The sequence below is a fragment of the Quercus suber genome, unplaced genomic scaffold (genome assembly GCF_002906115.3).
Source record: "Quercus suber isolate HL8 unplaced genomic scaffold, Cork oak 2.0 scaffold_1001, whole genome shotgun sequence".
Classification (NCBI taxonomy): Eukaryota; Viridiplantae; Streptophyta; class Magnoliopsida; order Fagales; family Fagaceae; genus Quercus; species Quercus suber.
Window position 1 is genome coordinate 107,855 of NW_027070416.1, and position 18,997 is coordinate 126,851.

At 36.9% G+C, this 18,997-nt stretch overlaps 2 protein-coding genes and 1 non-coding gene across 3 annotated transcripts; 1 reads left to right on the forward strand and 2 right to left on the reverse strand.

The window, feature by feature from the left end:
* Positions 1–15,030: 15,030 nt before the first annotated feature.
* LOC136065520 (uncharacterized) lies at positions 15,031–15,531 on the reverse strand. The gene has a single exon (XM_065768823.1). The coding sequence runs from the start codon at positions 15,529–15,531 to the stop codon at positions 15,031–15,033; it is 501 nt and encodes a 166-aa protein (XP_065624895.1).
* Positions 15,532–15,540: 9 nt separating this feature from the next.
* Positions 15,541–16,978, reverse strand: LOC112004530 (uncharacterized). The gene is made up of 3 exons (XM_024036779.2): positions 16,640–16,978; positions 16,256–16,528; positions 15,541–16,179 (listed from the first exon to the last, which is right to left on the reverse strand). The coding sequence occupies exons 1-3, from the start codon at positions 16,976–16,978 to the stop codon at positions 15,541–15,543; spliced, it is 1,251 nt and encodes a 416-aa protein (XP_023892547.2).
* Positions 16,488–16,594, forward strand: LOC112004543 (small nucleolar RNA R71). The gene has a single exon (XR_002882117.1). It is a non-coding gene; the product is annotated as a small nucleolar RNA R71 (small nucleolar RNA).
* Positions 16,979–18,997: the final 2,019 nt, after the last annotated feature.

Sequence of the window (18,997 nt, forward strand, 5' to 3'; positions counted from 1 at the left end):
TCCCAATATGCGACTTCAAACACCAACTTAGAATGAGAGGTTGGTTGCAAAGTTCTTCAGCGATGAAGATCAGGAAGATGTTTGGTCACAAAACCCTTTGGTGCAAATACACAGCAACTTCTTCATAAAAGATGACCTAGGTCAAGAACTTAGTCTTTGATCACAAATTGCTTGAAAAGAGTTTACTCAATGCTTGTGCAACTTGTGTACACCTTGACGGCTCTTAAAACAATCCTTTTATATGTTTAGGGTTTGGAGAAAAGAATGCCCAAAAGCATATTCACAGATCCCAAGAAATCAGATAGAAAATCTGATTTTATAATTCTTGACAGATAACAAGTGTTGAGGAGCTATCGAGTAGGTGTTAAGATTTAATGATTTTGCACTTCAACTTGTTTTTCTTGGACCGACTTGATGACTTCAACACTTGATCTTGAAACCTTGTTTCTTGAAGTATTAAAAACACCTAGAACTACTCAATTACAAGTAGAGTGCGTTTTGTCAAAAGATTAGCCAATTTACATAAATAAGTGATATATGTTCTTAACAAGTGAAAACACATATGTCCTAACAAAAAGTTATGTTAGGTATAAGAGCATCCACAATGGTGGTGCTAAAAAGTTATTTTTAGCATCACTATATGCAAAAAGGGTGCTACATTGGTGGTAGTATAGGTAAAATTTTTACCTACATTGCGACAGTGCACAGTTATATATGGTTGTGCATTGTAACTCAAAGCTAAAACAATATATATATATATATATGTATATATATTTTTATGTTGTGTTCACACTCTATTCAGAATATTTTAATTTTTTTTTTCTTTTCTTTTATTATTTCTCCTCCTTTCCCATATCTGTTGTTGCTCCTCTCTCCTTACTATCCATAGCCATTTGCTCTTCATTGCTTCCATCAAACCTTGCCAACCTTGCCAATCTTGCCTGCCCAGCTGCCATTCTCACATGCCCAACCACCGTTCTTGCTGCCCACCCTTTCTGCCAACCCATCTTGCCTTTAATATTTGGGGAAAATTTTGAGAGTTTTTGAGAGTTTTGATTGGATTTTGGGTTGTGAATGGAGAGTTGGATTTTTTTTTTGTTTGCTAATTTGAGGTTTTTATGTGTTGAATTCAATTGGTTTTTGAGAAATATGATGGATTTTGAGTTTTGAAAATTGATCTTTTCTATAATTTGTTTAACTATGTGGTTAGGTTGTGAATGTTTGCTAATAGACTCACCTGTCTTTATTGTTACATGCGTAAATTGAAAGAAATTAAATAAAAAGATGCAAATTGCAAACTTGGAAGTTGCAGTGAGGAAATAAACAAAAGGAAAATGAGCTGAAGAAGAAGAAAAAGACGGGAAGAAAAAATTGCCTTTAATATTGAAAAAAAAAAAAAAAAACTAATTGCCTTAAATTTATAACTAATTTCCTTTATATTGAAAAAATAATAATAATAAAGACATGACCATCTCCACAACCATTCAATTAAAAATTTCAATTACCGTCCTAGAAGGACGCCCAAATGACAGTGACAGTGGTGGTGGCAGTGGCAATTGTGGTGGTGGTGGCAGTGGCAGTGACGGTTGTGGTGGTAGTGATTGTGATGTTGTTTATTGTAGTGGATATATTATTTGAGATTAAATTCAATAAGGACGGGTTGTAAACCCTTTGGATTACAGCAGGCAATAAGGACATGTCACATTAGACTTTTACTTAAACTCATTGTAAAATCAATACATCTTAATACACCTAATAACATCTCAACAAACAAAAAAACAAAACCTATTTCACGTTTCCCTAAAATCTTAATCCGTCTTCATTGTGAAAACAGAGATGTAATGAACCCTATTTATTTAACTTCATTTATTTGTTATTATCATTGGAAGGACACGATTTGCTCATAAAGCCCAAAAAGCCCAAAACAATAAATTTGTTAGAGAGTGGGCTTGAAGATGAACTTTCAATGAGATAAGTAGATAGTAGTCACAACAAGTTAGTTATGGTTGGGAAGAATATAACAAACAGTTTAAGCAAGAAAAGCTCTCCTCGGTCAAGTCCAAGGATGATTTGTTCTTATATATTTCTCTTAGACTTAACCAAAATTACAGTTCTTGGGTGTATAGTGATTTTTCTACTTATTATTTGATGATCCCTTTGTAATGGGGTTTTTCTCCTCTATATTCTCCTTTCTTCTTTCATCTCAGCTCTCCACGTGTAGATCAAATTGCTGCTATTGATACTTCACATTAGCACATTCCTGAAGTCTTTGGGGATAGCTGTAAGGCTGAAGATTACTGTTCAGGTATCACCTTCACATTAATGTGACCAAGGAATTAGATGCAGAGCATTTAATGTGGTGGTATCAGTTTTCTTTTCAGATATTTCCCAACTCTCTTTTGTTTTATCCTTATCTAATGTTTATCCTTACCAGCACAATTTCTTTTTGCCTTGTCCTTGATGAAGGGTCAGACCTTTGACCTCTACTCTGTCTAGCCGAGGAGACATTTCTCCTCGAACAACGTTTCTAGTTTCTTATGACCAAACTTCTTTCACGGTCCATTAACCAATACGCCTTTGTTAGAATTTACATGTCCTCAGGCTATCTAACATCCTCGAACACGGCCCATGGCCCAACACCTATATTTGGGCCCTTCTTCCCTACAATAGCCCCTCAAAATTTCACTCTTTTGCTCTTTGAAAAAAAGGGGGATTATGATTTTTGGCGATTGTTCTTCCCACTTTTATGTCATTTCTTTCTGTGTAGGTGTCTTTTCAACCACAAAGGGGCACGCTCCTGACGCTTCAGCATTTACTTTATATGGTGCTTTGTCCCCCACATTCTACAGTGTGATGGAGATTTTACGGTGGAGGATCTTATAGGGATTTGGGTGGGAACTCTCCCGCTTACTTTTCCCATTCCTATATATACTACTCACAGATTTTGGCTGTTCCACTTTTTGCATCTTCAACTCTGAAGAACCAGTCCGAGAAGCCCTTCAACATTTTCGTAAGTTACCTTTAGTATTCCTTCATAAATTTAGGACCTCTTCTTCCTTGGCCTTTTTAATTTTCACCTTGTCACTTTAGCACCTTCACTTATTTTTCAAATGGGTAGATTCGTTAGCTTAGTAGACACCCCAGAGGGTATAGAGAGTTTTAAAGCCCGTTACCATATTCCACTTGGGTTTCCATCAGGTATTGCTGCCAAGGGGAGTGGCATGCCATGAGGCAAGAAGGGGAGGTAGTAATCCTTATGATTGCCTTTATAGAAGGAAGGATGAGAATCCCTATGGGTTGAGTGTCTAGGGACTACCTCATTGCCCACAGGCTTTCTTCTACCCAGTGTGCCCCTAATGTGTATAGGATTTTAGGTAGCATAGATGCTCTTAATGAAAAGATAGGTGTGAACCTCACCCATCACGACGTTAACCAGATTTACAGTCGTCAACACCTTAAAGGCCAGGGGTATTATTTGAAAATTAGGGTCCTTGTAGTCAGGATGATATCGTGTCTCCTTAATACTAACAAGGATATGGACAAAGACTTCTTAATTGTCTTAGGGGAGTGGCATGATGGACTTTATTGCCCAACACGAGATGAGACACCAAGTGGGGTGTTTAGGTTTAGGTTTAGGCTTACTGCTCTAACATTTTTTGTTCTAATTTGTAAATTGGTTCTCATTTATCTACCTATGTTTTATTCTAACAATGTTTTACTTTTGATGAACTTTTAGATAAGTATTCCATAATCCTAAACTTCAGCCTTGTTAATGAGCCTAATCTGACGAGAATACTCAAATTCGAGATCTTCATGCACACCAACGGACAATTGCAAGCTGCTCACATAATTCTCGGCTATAACTTCATCTCATGGAGTTTCCAAGCCCCTAAATACATGATAAAGGTGAAGGATCCTTGGCTACAGCAAATCAATATTGTCGTACTTGGTTTCCTTGTTAGCACCCCTCCATAAGGCACACAACCAGTGGAGCTACCTTTTCAGCGCACTGCTAAGGAAGAAGCAACCTCTTCCCTTCTAGTTCCCAAAGTAACAGCTAAGGTAGTGGAGGTTTCAGACTCCGAGAAAGATTTTTAGGTTTTTAACTGACCTCAATCTCTAGAACCAACAGACACGGACTTCAGCCACTTCCCCTTTGCACAAGTGAGCAACGTCCAAGAAGCCCCCAGTATACCCGATGCAATGGTGCTACAACGTAAGGCTAAGACAAGCCTTCTTAAGCTTCTTGAGTCTCATGCAAGAGGCACTATGCCCGAGGTGGCCATCCAAACCAAGCCTCCTACTCCTCTTGCCGCCCAAACTTCCCAGCTTGATCCTGTAGTTAAAAAGAGGAAACGGGACCGAAAAGGAAAAGACGTAGCCAAGGAGGGAGAGGTCATCCCCTCCAAAGAACCCGAGCCCTAGAAAGGGACCAAAATAGCAAGGGTAGCTTAAACGAGGTCCTCAAGTGAAGAGGCCATTCTAGAGAGAGGGCTTGATCGTTGTCCTAGGGTCTAAACTTGGAACCCTCCCTTGATACTGAACGAATCTCCACTTCCCCTGGATTCCTCTATGAGGGACTTCCAAAAGGGGAAGGCGGGGTATGTGGCCAATGCCTTGGAGCAGCCACTACTGCTACTTGATGACATGGCCGACTTGAGGACCATGAAGAAACACGAAGTGTTTCTAACTTTGAAGGGGGATCTTGCGTTGGTAAGTTTTTCCTTTTCTCTCCTTTTTTATTTTTTATTTTATTTTTTTTATTTTTTTTATTTTTTTTACAAAGGCAATTCAAGCTGCGGATATGGTCGAGGAACTGGTGAACAATTCCCACAGGAAAATGAAAGAAGAGGAGGGATGGTTCATAGCTGCCGTGGAGGCCTTTACCTTAGCTGAGCAGAGGGTAAAAGACCTAAATACCAAGCTGACCAAGGCCATCAGAGAGAAGAAGAGTATTGAGGTTGCTTTGGAAGGGGCTGAGAAACAAGCAGAGGGCCAACGCCAACAGTTGCGCCAGACCAAGGACCAGCTTGCTGTAGCTAAGGAGAAAATAGGGGCTTTAAAGAAAAAGCTGGAAGAGGCAGAGGAGGCTGCAGACAAAGCTGAGCAAGATGGGTACGAGGTAGGGATAGTAGAGACAGAGGAACACTTGAGGGCCCAGGTCACTGGGGTATGTAGAGGCTACTATCTCCAAGTGTGGAATGAAGCATTAAACCAAGCTAGGGTGGATGCTTCTTCCCCACTTAGGAGGGCAGAAAATGCTTTCTATCCCCCAGCCTTTCTCATATCATGCCCTTTAAGATCTCAGACTGAGGTTGCTTCTACGACCCCTGAATCTAATCAAGCTGCCTCTGTTGATGCTGCTCCTTCCTCTACTGCTCCCCCCAAGGAAGTCGAGCAAGCTGGTGCTGTGGAGAAAGAGAAAGGGCCAGCCAAAGGGACAGCCCCTGAGTCTACAAAGCTCCCTCTTGCACCCAAAGATTCCTTCAAAGAGAAAGGAGCCTCTTAGAGCCAGGAGCTAGTATCGGTCAACCTCCCCTTCACTGCCAAGAAGGATCCAAAGGGCAAGGGCATAGTACACATAGCTATGCCTGTGACAACTGCCAAAACAGCTACAAAGACCAATCCTCCCTCGAAGACCAAGTAGAAACTTAGCTAAATTTTGTGATTGTAACTTTTTTTTTTTTTTTTTTTTTAATGTATTCGTTGTTTGTGCTGCTATTAAGTATGTACTTTCTTTGCCTTCTCAAGGACCTATTTAATGAAAAGCACTAAATTCTTTTATATTTCATTGCGTTTGGATAAAACAAAGCATTATTCATTCCCTGATCAGCGTTTTACTAGTATAAGCCTAACTTATAGCCTCATTTGATTAAGATATATCTTCATTCTCAACTTTGACAATCATTTATGCAAATTGCAATCTGACTATTAAATTTCATGTGATTGGTAGCATAATAGACTAACCTTTCCAAGCCCATAACACTTAACAACCTATAACTTAACTTAAAAATGTACTTTGTGTACCTGAGATAAGTAGCTTAAAGGATTATGTGTACTTCAAGGTTCCCTTCTCAACTTCAAATAATAGTGAAGCACCTATCTATCCAAGGCATACGATTTGAGGAGACTATCATATCCAAGACTTCACTTAACATTCCACTTAGTAATAGATTCAGGTAGTTGTAGGTGTTAATTTACCCAAGGTTTGTGGTCCGAAGAACCAGACATTACCAAGGTTCTATTTAACATTTACATAAATAAGAAGAAGTATTAATTTACTCAAGATATTTGGTCCGAGGAGCCAGACATAACCAAGATTCTATTTAATACTTAGATAAATAAGGAGAAGTATTAATTTACCCAAGGTATGTAGTCCAAAGAGCTAGGCATGACCAAAGTTCTATTTAATACTTAGATAAATAAGGAGAAGTATTAATTTACCCAAGGTATGTGGTCCGAGGAGCCAGACATAACTAAAGTTCTGTTTAATATTTAGATAAATAAGGAGAAGTATTAATTTACCTAAGGTACGTGGTTCGAGAAGCCAAATATGACCAAGGTTCTATTTAATACTTAGATAAATAAGGAGAAGTATTAATTTACCCAATATATGTGGTCCGAGGAGTCAAGCATGACCAAGGTTCTGTTTAATACTTAGAGAAATGGACCACAAAACACATAATATTATAAACAAAAATGTGGCAAAGTTGCCTTTCATTAATAGTAATACCTTCATAGGTTATTTACATTCCAATGACATGGTACAACATTTTCATCTAAATTTTCTAGAAAGTAAGCACCTATACCAGCTACCGAGGTAATACGATATGGCTCCTTCCAATTAGGCCCCAGCTTTCCCCATGCTGGGTTCTTTATAGTACCCACAAATTTTCTCAATACTAAGTCACCGAGTGTTAACGGCCTTGCCTTTATACTAGTGTCATACCCCTGTTTGAGCTTCTGTTGGTAATATGCTAGCTGAACCATGACAGTTTCTCTATGTTCCTCAACCAAATCTGGACTTTTTTCCAATAGCCTATCATTGTTGTTTAGAGTGAACAAGCTCGTCCTCAGTGTTGGAAATCCAGTCTCTAGAGGAATCACAGCCTCGGACCCATAAGTCATTGAAAATGGTGCTTCTCCTGTTGATTGTAGAGGAGTAGTCCAATATGTCCAGAGAACGTGTGGTAGTTTTTTCACCCATTTACCTTTTGCCTCATCCAATCTCTTCTTAAGTCCATTTACTATAACTTTATTAACAGTCTCGGCTTGCCCATTCCTTTGTGAATAGGCTGGAGTTGAATATCTGTTCCTAATGCCCAATTCACAGCAGTATTTCCTAAAAGCTTTACTATCATATTGAAGCCCATTATCTGAGATGAGGGTGTGAGGAATTCCAAATTGAGTGATAATGTTTCTCTATACAAACTTCTTTGCATCCAAGTCCCTAATGTTGGCTAGTGGCTTGGCCTCTACCCACTTTATGAAGTAATCAGTGCCAACCAGAAGCCACCTTCGGTTTCCTGCAGCGAAATGATCCTACAATGTCCAAGTCCCACTAAGCAAACAGCCACGAACTAGATAGAGGATTAAGGACACCTCCTAGTTGATGAATGTTTGGAGCAAATTTCTAGCATTAATCACACTTCTTCACATACTCTTGTGCATCTTTTTGCATACTTGGCCACCAATACCCTTGGGTGAGAGCCCTATGGGATAGTGACCTGCCCCCTGTATAACTCCTATAGATTCCCTTATGCAATTCCTTCAGAAGTGGTTCTACTATTTCAGGGTGAACACAAAGCAAGTATGGACCAGAAAAAGAACGTTTGTACAAATTTTGCTCCTCGAATAACCAAAAATGAGGAGCCTTCCTCCATACCTTATTTTTATTTTCTCTAGGATTTGGTGTATAAGCTCCCTGAACATAATACTAACTACCTAGGCAGTAGTAGCTCCAGTGTGTCCAACAAAATCTCTTCGGGGCCTATTGTTATTGTACCTATCTAATATGAAATCCCTTTGGTTTTGGGGACTTACTTTAGCCTTCCCCTTTCCTTATTGTCGATCCTCCTTGACCCGTTTATATTCATCAATTTAATCCATGAGCTGACGTACGCTCTTGGTAGGCTTCCTCATCAAAGACTTCCTTAAATCATGTTCGGCAGGCAAGCCGACCTTAAACATCCTTATTGCTACATCATCAAAATTTCATTCTATTTCATTAAATATCTCCCAATACCTATCTGAATACGTCTTAAAAGTCTCTCCCTCTCGCATGGCCATGGAGAGAAAGGAATCCAAGAGACGAGGAACCCTACTACAAGTAACAAATCGGGTCCCAAAGGCCCTAGCAAGCCCCTGAAAAGAGCTAATTGATCTTTCCTCCAATCCGTCAAACCATCTCATCGCCACTGGCCCCAAGCTAGATGGGAATACCTTACATATTAAGGTTTCATTCTTTGAGTGGACAGCCATTCTCTGGTTGAAATGGCTAACATGCTTCATCGGGTCCGTCCTACCATTATACATGGTAAATGTTGGTTGAGTAAATCGCCAAGGAAGTTTTCCCACTTCAACCCTTCGTGTGAATGGTGATTTGGAGAATTGGCACAAGGCCCTACCTATAGCATCATTTCCCAAGCCCTTGTGAGATGGGCTTCTGCTCCTCCGCTTATGATGGTGGTCTTCATCACAAAAGAAAGACTCAGTAGGAAGAGTCCTTTCCTTAGGCTTGTAGCTACCACCATCATCATCAGAATGAGATTCCGACCTTGAAAGAGTTCCCCTCCTTTGCTTATGCGTAACTTCCTATGTAAATGATCTATCTCCAGTTACATGTTTCTAGTGTTTTCTCCATGGGACATGTAATGCAAAAAATTAATAGTTGAGCTCCTCATCGTAGCGGGTGGATGATGCTGTGAATGGGGTTGTCTCTGTAGATGAGAATCCTACAAAATGAATTGAAGGGAAGAGTAACACGCTGGTGTGGCATCAGCCAAACCACCTCTGATGCTTAAGTCAGTAAGAGAGAATGATTCTAGAGAAAAAATGAGTTAAGAGTGATTTCGTAGAGTATTTTTGTGTACCTTTAACTTCTATTGTCTTCTTTTTTATAGTTATGTGCCACATTAATGGGCAATGATGTGTTGTATTTATACTCAATGGCTAGTGCGTTACAGAATCTTTGTCTGGAGATCATAGCTCATTCTATGACCGTTGCTCCGTCCGTTACGTTTCGTCATCAATATGCGTAATAAATGCGTAATGTCTTCTCTTGGTGAATGACAATTTGCGTGTATTGATGACCATAAATTTTTGTTTCATCAGCTGCCCCCTTTGTTCGTTTTGTCATCTATTAGACGAGGTAAGAACAAATTCGTCTAACGCTTCAAATTCTGTGTACTATGCATTTATGACAATTTTGATGTTTGAGCAGTTGAGTGCCACGTGTGCGGCCAAGATGCGTTCACCGTGCAGACATGTCTTAGTTTTCCTGCGCGTGTTTTAGCTGCTTGCTTTGCATTTTTTTCTCCTCTTTCCTTTCCATTGTATTTTTTCCTTATTCAGTTTCTGTTCTAGGGTTTGTTTCTTCTCTGAGCTCCCTTTCTCTATCCTGTGTTTCTTGGTAAGAACTCTATGCTCCTGTTTCTTTTTTTGGTTCTTCCATGGTAGATTATTCTGTTGTTAGGGTAGACTGTCCTTCGGTGGCTTTCTTTTTTGCTCATTTAGGTTGTTTACTCGAGTCTGTAGAGTGGGAATGTCTTGAGAGAGTTAGTTTCTTCGTAGGGGAGAACTGTCCTTATACTTCTGTTCTTTCTTCGTTATTCCCTCTGGTTTCCCATTTTGCTGGGGTAGCCAAGTTATTAAAGATGTCTGAAGTGAGGTCTAGTGATCTGGAGACAGGGTTATCTTCGTCTGATGATCGTGTGATATCAGAAGCCACTTCTATTTTCGCCCCTTATAAAGCTTGGGCTATCATATGTTCCATCACCGAGAAGAACGAGCAGTGGATCAGGGATAGATTTCAGTTCCCTGATTTTGTAAAAATTAGAATCCCGAGGGACGAGGAAAGGGCTTGTCACTCTTACATCAATGAGGTTTGTTTTGACGAGGCCGATTTTAACAGTGGCCTTCGTTTCCCTGTTCATCCCTTTGTTAAGGACCTTTTTTCTTATCTGTATCTTGCTTCGACACAATTAGTGCCTAACTCCTAGCGGATCCTTGTCTTTTGTATGGTGGTATGGATGTCTGCCAGTGATGGGGATGTCATTAGGAGGGACAAATTCCTCCATTTTTATCGTCTGAGAAAATCTAAGGACCCCGACTATTATGAGTTTAAGCCGTGGGATAGGGCTTCTAGATTAATCCTTTATTGCCCCTCGTCTCTCCAAAACTGGAAGCCAAATTTTATTTATTTTTTATTTTTTTTTATCTTTGGAAGTGGTTGGGAGTTCGTCCCTAGTGAGGACTTGGACGAAGCCCCCAAGTTTTTTTTGTAATTGGGGAGTTCCCGTGTCTGGTGCATCTTTCTCGTCTTTTCAGTTGCTTTTCCCTTCCTTTATGAGTGACACTAATAGGTGGCTCACTTATATTCTTATTTTGCAGTTGCCCAGCGTCCTCATCTAAAGAAGAGGTACCAGTGTTGAGCTGAGAAAGTAAAAGAGTATCTCGAGCCTATCAAGGATTTTGACAAACTTGTTTCTCCTCAGTCTTTGTTTTTACACTTTTTGGGTTTGGAATCAGCCTCCTTATGCTTGATGTAGCTCCATTTACCGAGGGCGTAGCATAATCTCTTAACGCCTTTTGCTTTTGATTGGGCATCTTAGATAGAGATGTGTTGGCCTCTTTCTTCTTTTCTTTTTTAAGCTGACGTAAGGTTCTTTCAATTTCAAGATCAAAGAGTGTATGCTTTGATAGTTTAGATCAGGGCATGCACTTTTAATTCCTGAAAGGAAAGAAAACAAACTCAGATGCACCTAATTAAATTTTTTTTGAATAAATAAAATAAAATCCAAAGTAGTAAATATCTAGCTAGTATCAATATCAATAACAAATAGTTAATCCCCGGCAACGACGCCAAAAACTTGTTCGCGTAAAATAATTTGCAAGTGCACAAAATCATAACAAGTAGTAAAGTATTTTTAGAAAACGAATGTCAAACCCACAGGGATTAACTATGTTATTGAATACCGAAATTCACTAAATTAATTACTATTTAGAAAATCGAAAATAAATGGAACATTCTACTATCTAAATTAAGTTAAACTATTGAATAAAAATAAATCTACGAATAAAAAGAATTAACAAAGCGTAAAAATCTAACAATAAAAGAATATGATAAGAATGGATCTAGAGCAGTTGATTTCACCTAACAAATCCCGTACAATTTATTTTTCCCAATTATTAAATTCTAATAATCTCCCGTTGATGATTAAAAATTCCTTAACTATTCAATATCTTCTCTCGAATAATATCAAAAATATCTTCAGCTAACAATTCTATATCTCTATGTGAATTTAATTAATTAGAGACTCATTACGTACTTTGAATTTTCTAAAAAATCACACTAGTCGCGGTAAAGCATTTCTACTTTCGCTCAACTAATGGTGTTTAATTCTAGAACTAAAATAACAAATCACCTCTCAGTCTCATTGTAATTCAATTGATCAAACTATAATTTGTAAAAAATAGTAAACATTAAGAATAAGAATTAAACACTCAATCATGGAAATATTAAAAATAAAATAACTCAAAAAATAAATTATGTGTTCATTGCTAGACTACATCAATGCTCTAGAAAGTAAAATTTAGTTCATAATAAAATTGAAAAGAAAACAAATAAAACTTATGTCTTTCATCCGAATTGGTTAATCAACATGAAGCTCTCGCCTTTGTCCTCAGATACTTCTCTTTTGAAAGACTCTCAAAAGAAAATTCTTCTATGCGGCGCCTCCTTTTCCTCTCAGGTTTCTCTCCTCTTCTTTTTACCCTAAAGAGCCTTTAAATAAGTCAAGGAATCCTATTACAAGTTGAATTCCCGTTTGGAGAAAATCCCAGATTTTTAGGCTTCAATTAACCGACGATTTTGGCCCATTTAATGTCAGAATTTAGACTTTTGGTAAACTACAAAGTTTTAGCCCTTTAAGTTAAATTTCCAGCCCAACTTGAAACATCTTGATTAGATATTTGAGCCGAAAGTTATGCCAAAAATACTAACTGATATGCAGGCTAGAATCCTAATCCGAATTGGACTTGGATTTAATTGGCTTAACCCCACTTTGCATGTAAAGCCCTTGTTACCTGCAGCACAAAAATATTATATAATCAGTAACAAAATAACATAAAAGTAAGGCTCAATATGTAGATATGTGAGTACTTTTTTTGTATATATTTCATGCACATCAAATACCCCCAAACCTACATTTTTGCTAGTCCTTGAGCAAAACAGATAAAGAGTAAAACAAAACAAAGAAAATATCCTAACTAATCCACTATCGTTGGAAATTTCGATTGCATTTAACTTATGCAACAAGCCTTTAAACCCCTAACTTACACTAGTGGACGAGTTGTAATCTCGTGAGGGTTTGCAGGGAATATACCCACAAAATTCTGAGAATGAATACTAAAATAAACAAAACAAAGAAATCCATTTTTTTTTCAATTGCCTCTTGCAAAGAGGATTAGTTCAAGTTCAAAAACACTACAAATGCTAAAGAAATTTCTCATGCCATCAAAACTCATTGTGAGTGAAAAGTGGTAGCCAACCCAAACATACTCTTATTTTTAGAATAAACTTGACTTGAATTTCTATTTGAAAGTATGCTTCAACTCAAACCTTTCCGGTGTTATCACTCAACAAATGAAATCACTCTGAAATGGGGTTTAACACTCTCAACAATATATGTGAGGGGAATAATGTAAGAAAAATAAAAATATCACATATAAATCACATGAAAAACACTTAATCAAGAAAGAACAAGTAGTCTCATGAAAGGATGCCAAAAAAAAATTTATACCACACTTTTTATTCAGTCATATCAATATTTGAACTACGCAATCTTCAAGATCAAATAAGGACTTTATTAGGACGTAATGTAAGGTAAAAGTAAAGGGTATGAAATAAAAATGGGTAAAAGTAAACATAAGAAGTGTTTTCAAGATTTGTCAGAATGTCAACTCTTTTTGGAATTTCCATTCAACATTTTTTTTTTAACTCTTCTTCTTCAAAGCAATACTCCTTTATATTTCACTTCTCAAAATTTGATGAGAACCCTTTTTATTTACTTCTTTTTGACACTTTCCCCCCCCCCCCCTTTTTTTTTTTTACTTACTTCAAGTCGCACTTATCTTTTGATGTGAATGCAGGCATTTGTGATGGATGCACCCAGTTACTAACAAGTCAAAAACTTAAAGTGCTTTTGCATACTCATATTTCAAGTTACGGTTTGATGTAAGAGTAAATATTGGTAATGAATACCCCTAGTTACTAAGCAACTCAAAACATTGGAGTAAATGGAACTCTGTACAATTTTTTTCTTTTTTGAATTCTCGCACAAACCACCACACTGAAACAAACTGATCAAATTCCATCTTGAAACACTATGGACAAGGGTTTTAAGAAAGAAAGCTAATTAAAAGACTCAATGGGGTGACTAACGATAATGTATCCAAAAAAAAAAAAACACATATATGGCTCAAAGTAGACAAAAATGGCCTAATCTCTCTCTAAAGACTTGTATAGTTCATTCAACATCAATGACTTCAAAAGGTTCAAGTGTGGCATAAAATCATTTTTCTTGGCCAAAAGCAAGAACAATGAGACTACAACAAGGGAAATATGTTATGCACTCCCAAATGAACTTTAAGATTAGAAAAAAAATAAATAACCCTCCAAAAATAATGATTGGCTCAAAACTCACAAAGGTTATAGTCTTCACATTGTTATCATCAAGATTTTCTAATCATTTTTATCCTTTAACAACAAGTTGTGTCTGAGTGGCTACGTGCATGTGCAATGAATTGAGCATGAAAGCAATGAAATTCTTTAAGCAAGAGTAGTATAATGAACTTAAAACACAAACCTCAAGCTAGGCAAAAGAAAGTTTTTTTTTTTTTTTTGAAATAAATAAAATAAATTTCCTTCCCCCAAACTTAAATTTTACATTGTCTTAATGGGAAAAAGGAAGAAAAACTAAATAAAAGAATGAGAAAGGAGAAGAGATTCTCTCCTGATTTTAATTGAATATTTTTCCTTGAGGTGCAGTCGTGTACCCATTGAAGATTTCTTTGGTCTCTTTATTCCTACAAAATGAAAGAAAAAACAATAAGAAAGAAAAAAAAAAAATAAAAAAATAAAAACATAAACATAAACATAAAAAAAAAAAAAAAAAAAAAACTTGAGTTGCCTCCCAAAAGCGCTTTATTTAATGTCTGTAGCTAGACGTTATCCTCCATTAAAATCTTGTGTGTGCAATTTGAAGGACTAATTCCATTGATGTCAGAGATGGTCCAACCCAAAGTTATTTTGTGTTCTCGCAAGATTCTCAACAAGTTTTCCTGCTCTACATCACTCAAAGAACTGTTAATAATAATTGGAAAAGTAGAGTCTTGACCTAAGAAAGCGTACCTTAACTTTGATGGAAGCAGTTTGAGCTCAAGTTTAGGTGGTTCCTCTGGTGGAGATGTTGGCTGACATGATTTTAGGTCTTCCACTTTTGGTTGCATTAAAGGAGGAAAGAGTGGTGTAGCCTCCAAATATCTTTCACACTCTTTAACATCTTCATCATTAAATTTAACTGGTATAGAGTGAGTAAGACATACCCCAAGTGGTAACTTTTGAAAATCAATTGCACAAGTCTCATCGGCCATGATCATTTCTCGGTCACTTATTTGAAAACAATAATGTGTCTCAGAAGGAAATTCCATAGACTTAAATACATTAAAAGTGACATCATCCTCTCTGACCCTTAAAACAAGTTTTCCTTGCTGGACATCAATTAAGGTTCTCCCCATCGCAAGGAAAGGTCAACCTAATATCAAAGGGATCTCCTCGTCCTCATCCATATCAAGGACAATGAAGTCAGCTGGGAAGATGAACTTGTCAACTTTTACTAATATGTTCTCAATGACTCTTATTGGATATTTAATGGATCTATCCATCAATTGTAAAGAGATAGTGGTCGGCTTTACTTCTCCAAGACCCAATTTCCTAAAAACAGAGAGAGGCATTAGATTAATACTTGCCCCCAAATCACATAAAGCTCTATCAAAATAAGATTTTCCTATAGTGCAAGGGATAGTGAAACTCCCCGGATCTTTCAGCTTAGGCGGCAGCTTCTTTTGTAAGATTGCACTATTCTCCTCTGTCAGCATTACTGTTTCATGCTCCTCTAATTTCCGCTTCTTTGATATAATATCCTTCAAAAATTTAGCATATTTAGGCATTTGTTCCAAAACTTCAATGAGAGGAATATTAATATGCAATTGCTTAAATATACTTAGAAATTTAGAAAACTGATCATCCATATTGTTTTTTCATAATCTTTGTGGAAAAGGAATTGGTGGATCATAAATTGAAGGAGAATAAGTCTCAAAAGTAACTTCCCTGGATTTTTTGGATTTTGAAGCTCTTTCATTCTCCTTAGTCTTCTCAGCTTGCTCCACTTCTTTCATCTCTGACTCGGCTTCCTTCATCTTTGACTCCTCATTATCCACAGCTTTATCTTGTTTGGCATTTGTTACTTTTGGCTCCTCATATGTTCGTCCACTTCTCAATGATATTGCCTTTACATGTTCTTTCGGATTAGTGACAGTGTTGCTTGGCAAAGTTCCTGTAGTCCTCTCTGTGAGCATGCTTGAGAGCTGACCGATTTGCACCTCAAGATTACAGATTGAAACTGAGTTGTTTTGGATCGCCACATCTGTCTTCTGCATGTACCGCATGAACATGTCCTCAAGTGTCGGCTTCTTCTTTTGCTGTGGAAATTGCTGAGGTGGTTTTAGCCTACCCTTGGTTATTGCTCCATGAGAAGTTGGGGTGATTCCTCCATCCAGGATTGTACGTGCTCGAGTATGGATTATTTTGACGTTGAAGATTTGACACGTAATTTGCTTGTCCATAACTCGATTGGGCAAAAGGATTTCCCACTTGGCAGTTGACACTTGAATGATTTCCTGCACAATGATCACAAACAACATTAGTTTGAATAGCATTGACATTCATTTTACCTAGTTGTTGAGACAAAGTTGCCATTTGTGTTGCCAATGAGGTAATAGAATCAAGTTCTAAAACTCCAGCTGTCTTTCTTGGCATTGCTCTTTCTGTAGGCCATTGATAGTTGTTGGATGCCAATTCTTCTAGAAGTTCATAGGCTGCCTCATGAGTTTTACTCATTAAAGCTCCACCAGCTGTTGCATCAACCATAGACCTGTTTGTAGCTCCTAGACCATTGTAGAATGTTTGCACTTGAAGCCATGCTGGAAGGTCATGATGAGGACACCTTCGCAATAAATCTTTGTACCTCTCCCATGCTTCATATAATGATTAACCCTCAAATTGGATGAATATGGTGATATCATTCCTTAGCTTTGCTGTCTTTGTGGGAGGGAAATATTTTGATAAAATTTTTTGTACCAACTCCTCCCATGTAGTAATGATGCCAGGTGGCAAAGAATTCAACCAAACTTTTGCTTTATCCCTAAGTGAGAAGGGAAAAAGCTTTAGTCGAATCGCATCATCTGTCACTCCGTTATGTTTAAAAGTATCACAAATTTCCAAGAAATTTGCAATATGGACATTAGGATCCTCTTGTGACAGCCCCCCGAATTGGACAGTCTGCTGTATCATCTGAATGATGGCTTGCTTGATCTCAAAATTATTGGCTTGTATGGCTGGCCTCCTTATGCTCGATGTAGCTCCATTTACAGAGGGCGTAGCATAATCTCTTAACGCCTTTTGCTCTTGATCGGCCATCTTAGACAGAGATGTGTTGGCCTCTTTCTTCTTTTCTTTCTTAAGCTAACGTAAGGTTCTTTACATTTCAAGATCAAAGAGTGTATGCTTTGATAGTTTAGATCAGGGCATGCACTTTTAATTCCTGAAAAGAAAAAAAACAAACTCAGATGCACCTAAATAAATTTTTTTTGAATAAATAAAATAAAATCCAAAGTAGTAAATATCTAGCTAGTATCAATATCAATAACAAATAGTTAATCCCTGGCAACGGCGCCAAAAACTTGTTCGCGTAAAATAATCTGCAAGTGCACAGAATCATAACAAGTAGTAAAGTGTTTTTAGAAAACGAATGTCAAACCCACAGGGATTAACTATGTTATTGAATACCGAAATTCACTAAATTAATACTATTTGGAAAATCGAAAATAAATGGAACGTTCTACTATCTAAATTAAGTTAAACTATTGAATAAAAATAAATCTACGGATAAAAAGAATTAACAAAGTGTAAAAATCTAATAGTAAAAAAATATGATAAGAATGGATCTAGAGCAATTGATTTCACCTAACAAATCCCACAATTTATTTTTCCCAATTATTAAATTCTAATAATCTCCCGTTGATGATTAAAAATTCTTTAACTATTCAATATTTTCTCTCGAATAATATCAAAAATATCTTTAGCTAACAATTGAATATCTCTATGTGAATTTAATTAATTGGAGACTCATTACGTACTTTGAATTTTCTGAAAAATCACACTAGTCGTAGTAAAGCATCTCTACTTTCGCTCAACTAATGGTGTTTAATTCTAAAACTAAAATAACAAATCACCTCTCGGTCTTATTGTAATTCAATTGATCAAACTATAATTTGTAAAAAATAGTAAGCATTAAGAATAAGAATTAAACACTCAATCTTGAAAATATTAAAAATAAAATAACTCAGATAATAAATTGTGTGTTCATTGCTAGACTACATCAATGCTCTAGAAAATAAAATTTAGTTCATAATGAAATTGAAAAGAAAACAAATAAAACTTATGCCTTTCATCCGAATTGGTTGATCAACATGAAGCTCTCGCCTTTGTCCTCAGATACTCCTCTTTTGAAAGACTCCCAAATGCAAATTCTTTTATGCGGTGCCTCCTTTTCTTCTCAGGTTTCTCTCCTCTTCTTTTTACCATAAAGAGCCTTTAAATAAGTTAAGGAATCCTATTACAAGTTGAATTCTCGTTTGGAGAAAATCTCAGATTTTTAGGCTTTACTCAACTGACGATTTTGGCCCATTTGAATTCACAAAGTTGTAGCCCTTTAAGTTAGTTTTCCAGCCCAACTTGAATCATCTCGATTGGATATCTGAGCCGAAAGTTATGCCAAAAATACTAACTAATGTGCAGGCTAGAAATCAGTAACAAAATAACATAAAAGTAAGGCTAAATATGTAGATATGTGAGTACTTTTTTTGTATATATTTCATGCACATCAATGACGACCTTAGTTGTGTTTGAACAACTTGGTATTTTTTAGATGTGTTTAAACAGTTTTTTATTGAGCCATGTTTGAATGACGATGTTGCGCTTTACTCGTGACTTAAAGTCGTGATATTGGAGTGTCTTTTAGGTTAACCATTTTTTTTGTTTTTGTCTTGAATGATGATTATATTGGTTGTGTTTGAACAGCTCTGATTTAATCGACTTTGGTAGTTGTGTGTCAACAACTTTGATGGCTATGATGCTGTTGGTTGTGCGTGAATAGCTTTTGATTTGAAATTTTAATGACGAAGGTCCTTGAGACATCTCCCAAGGACGATTCCTAAACATTGCACGCATTTTGATAGTGATAGATAATCTTTGATAAATACATATTGCATATGACTGATCATGGATAATTATTGATGACTACACATGGATAATGCTTTCATGTATTATTGATCTTATGAACGACTAATCTTATGAATAACGAAAGTGATGGTTGTCATACATACTGATATGAAGATAAGGCAACTTAAAATGTAGAGCATTCCTTACTGGTAGTAT

Excerpts from the sequence above, each read along its gene's own strand:
- LOC136065520 (XM_065768823.1), bottom strand. The coding sequence starts at position 15,531 with ATGGATGATCAGTTTTCTAAATTTCTAAGTATATTTAAGCAATTGCAT.
- LOC112004530 (XM_024036779.2), bottom strand. The coding sequence starts at position 16,978 with ATGGCCGATCAAGAGCAAAAGGCGTTAAGAGATTATGCTACGCCCTCT. Across the intron at positions 16,529-16,639 it reads TTACTACATGGGAGGAGTTG|AGGTACAAAGATTTATTGCG; the intron begins GTACAAAAAATT and ends GAAGCATGGGAG. Across the intron at positions 16,180-16,255 it reads CCTCATTGGCAACACAAATG|GAAATCATTCAAGTGTCAAC; the intron begins GCAACTTTGTCT and ends ATCATTGTGCAG.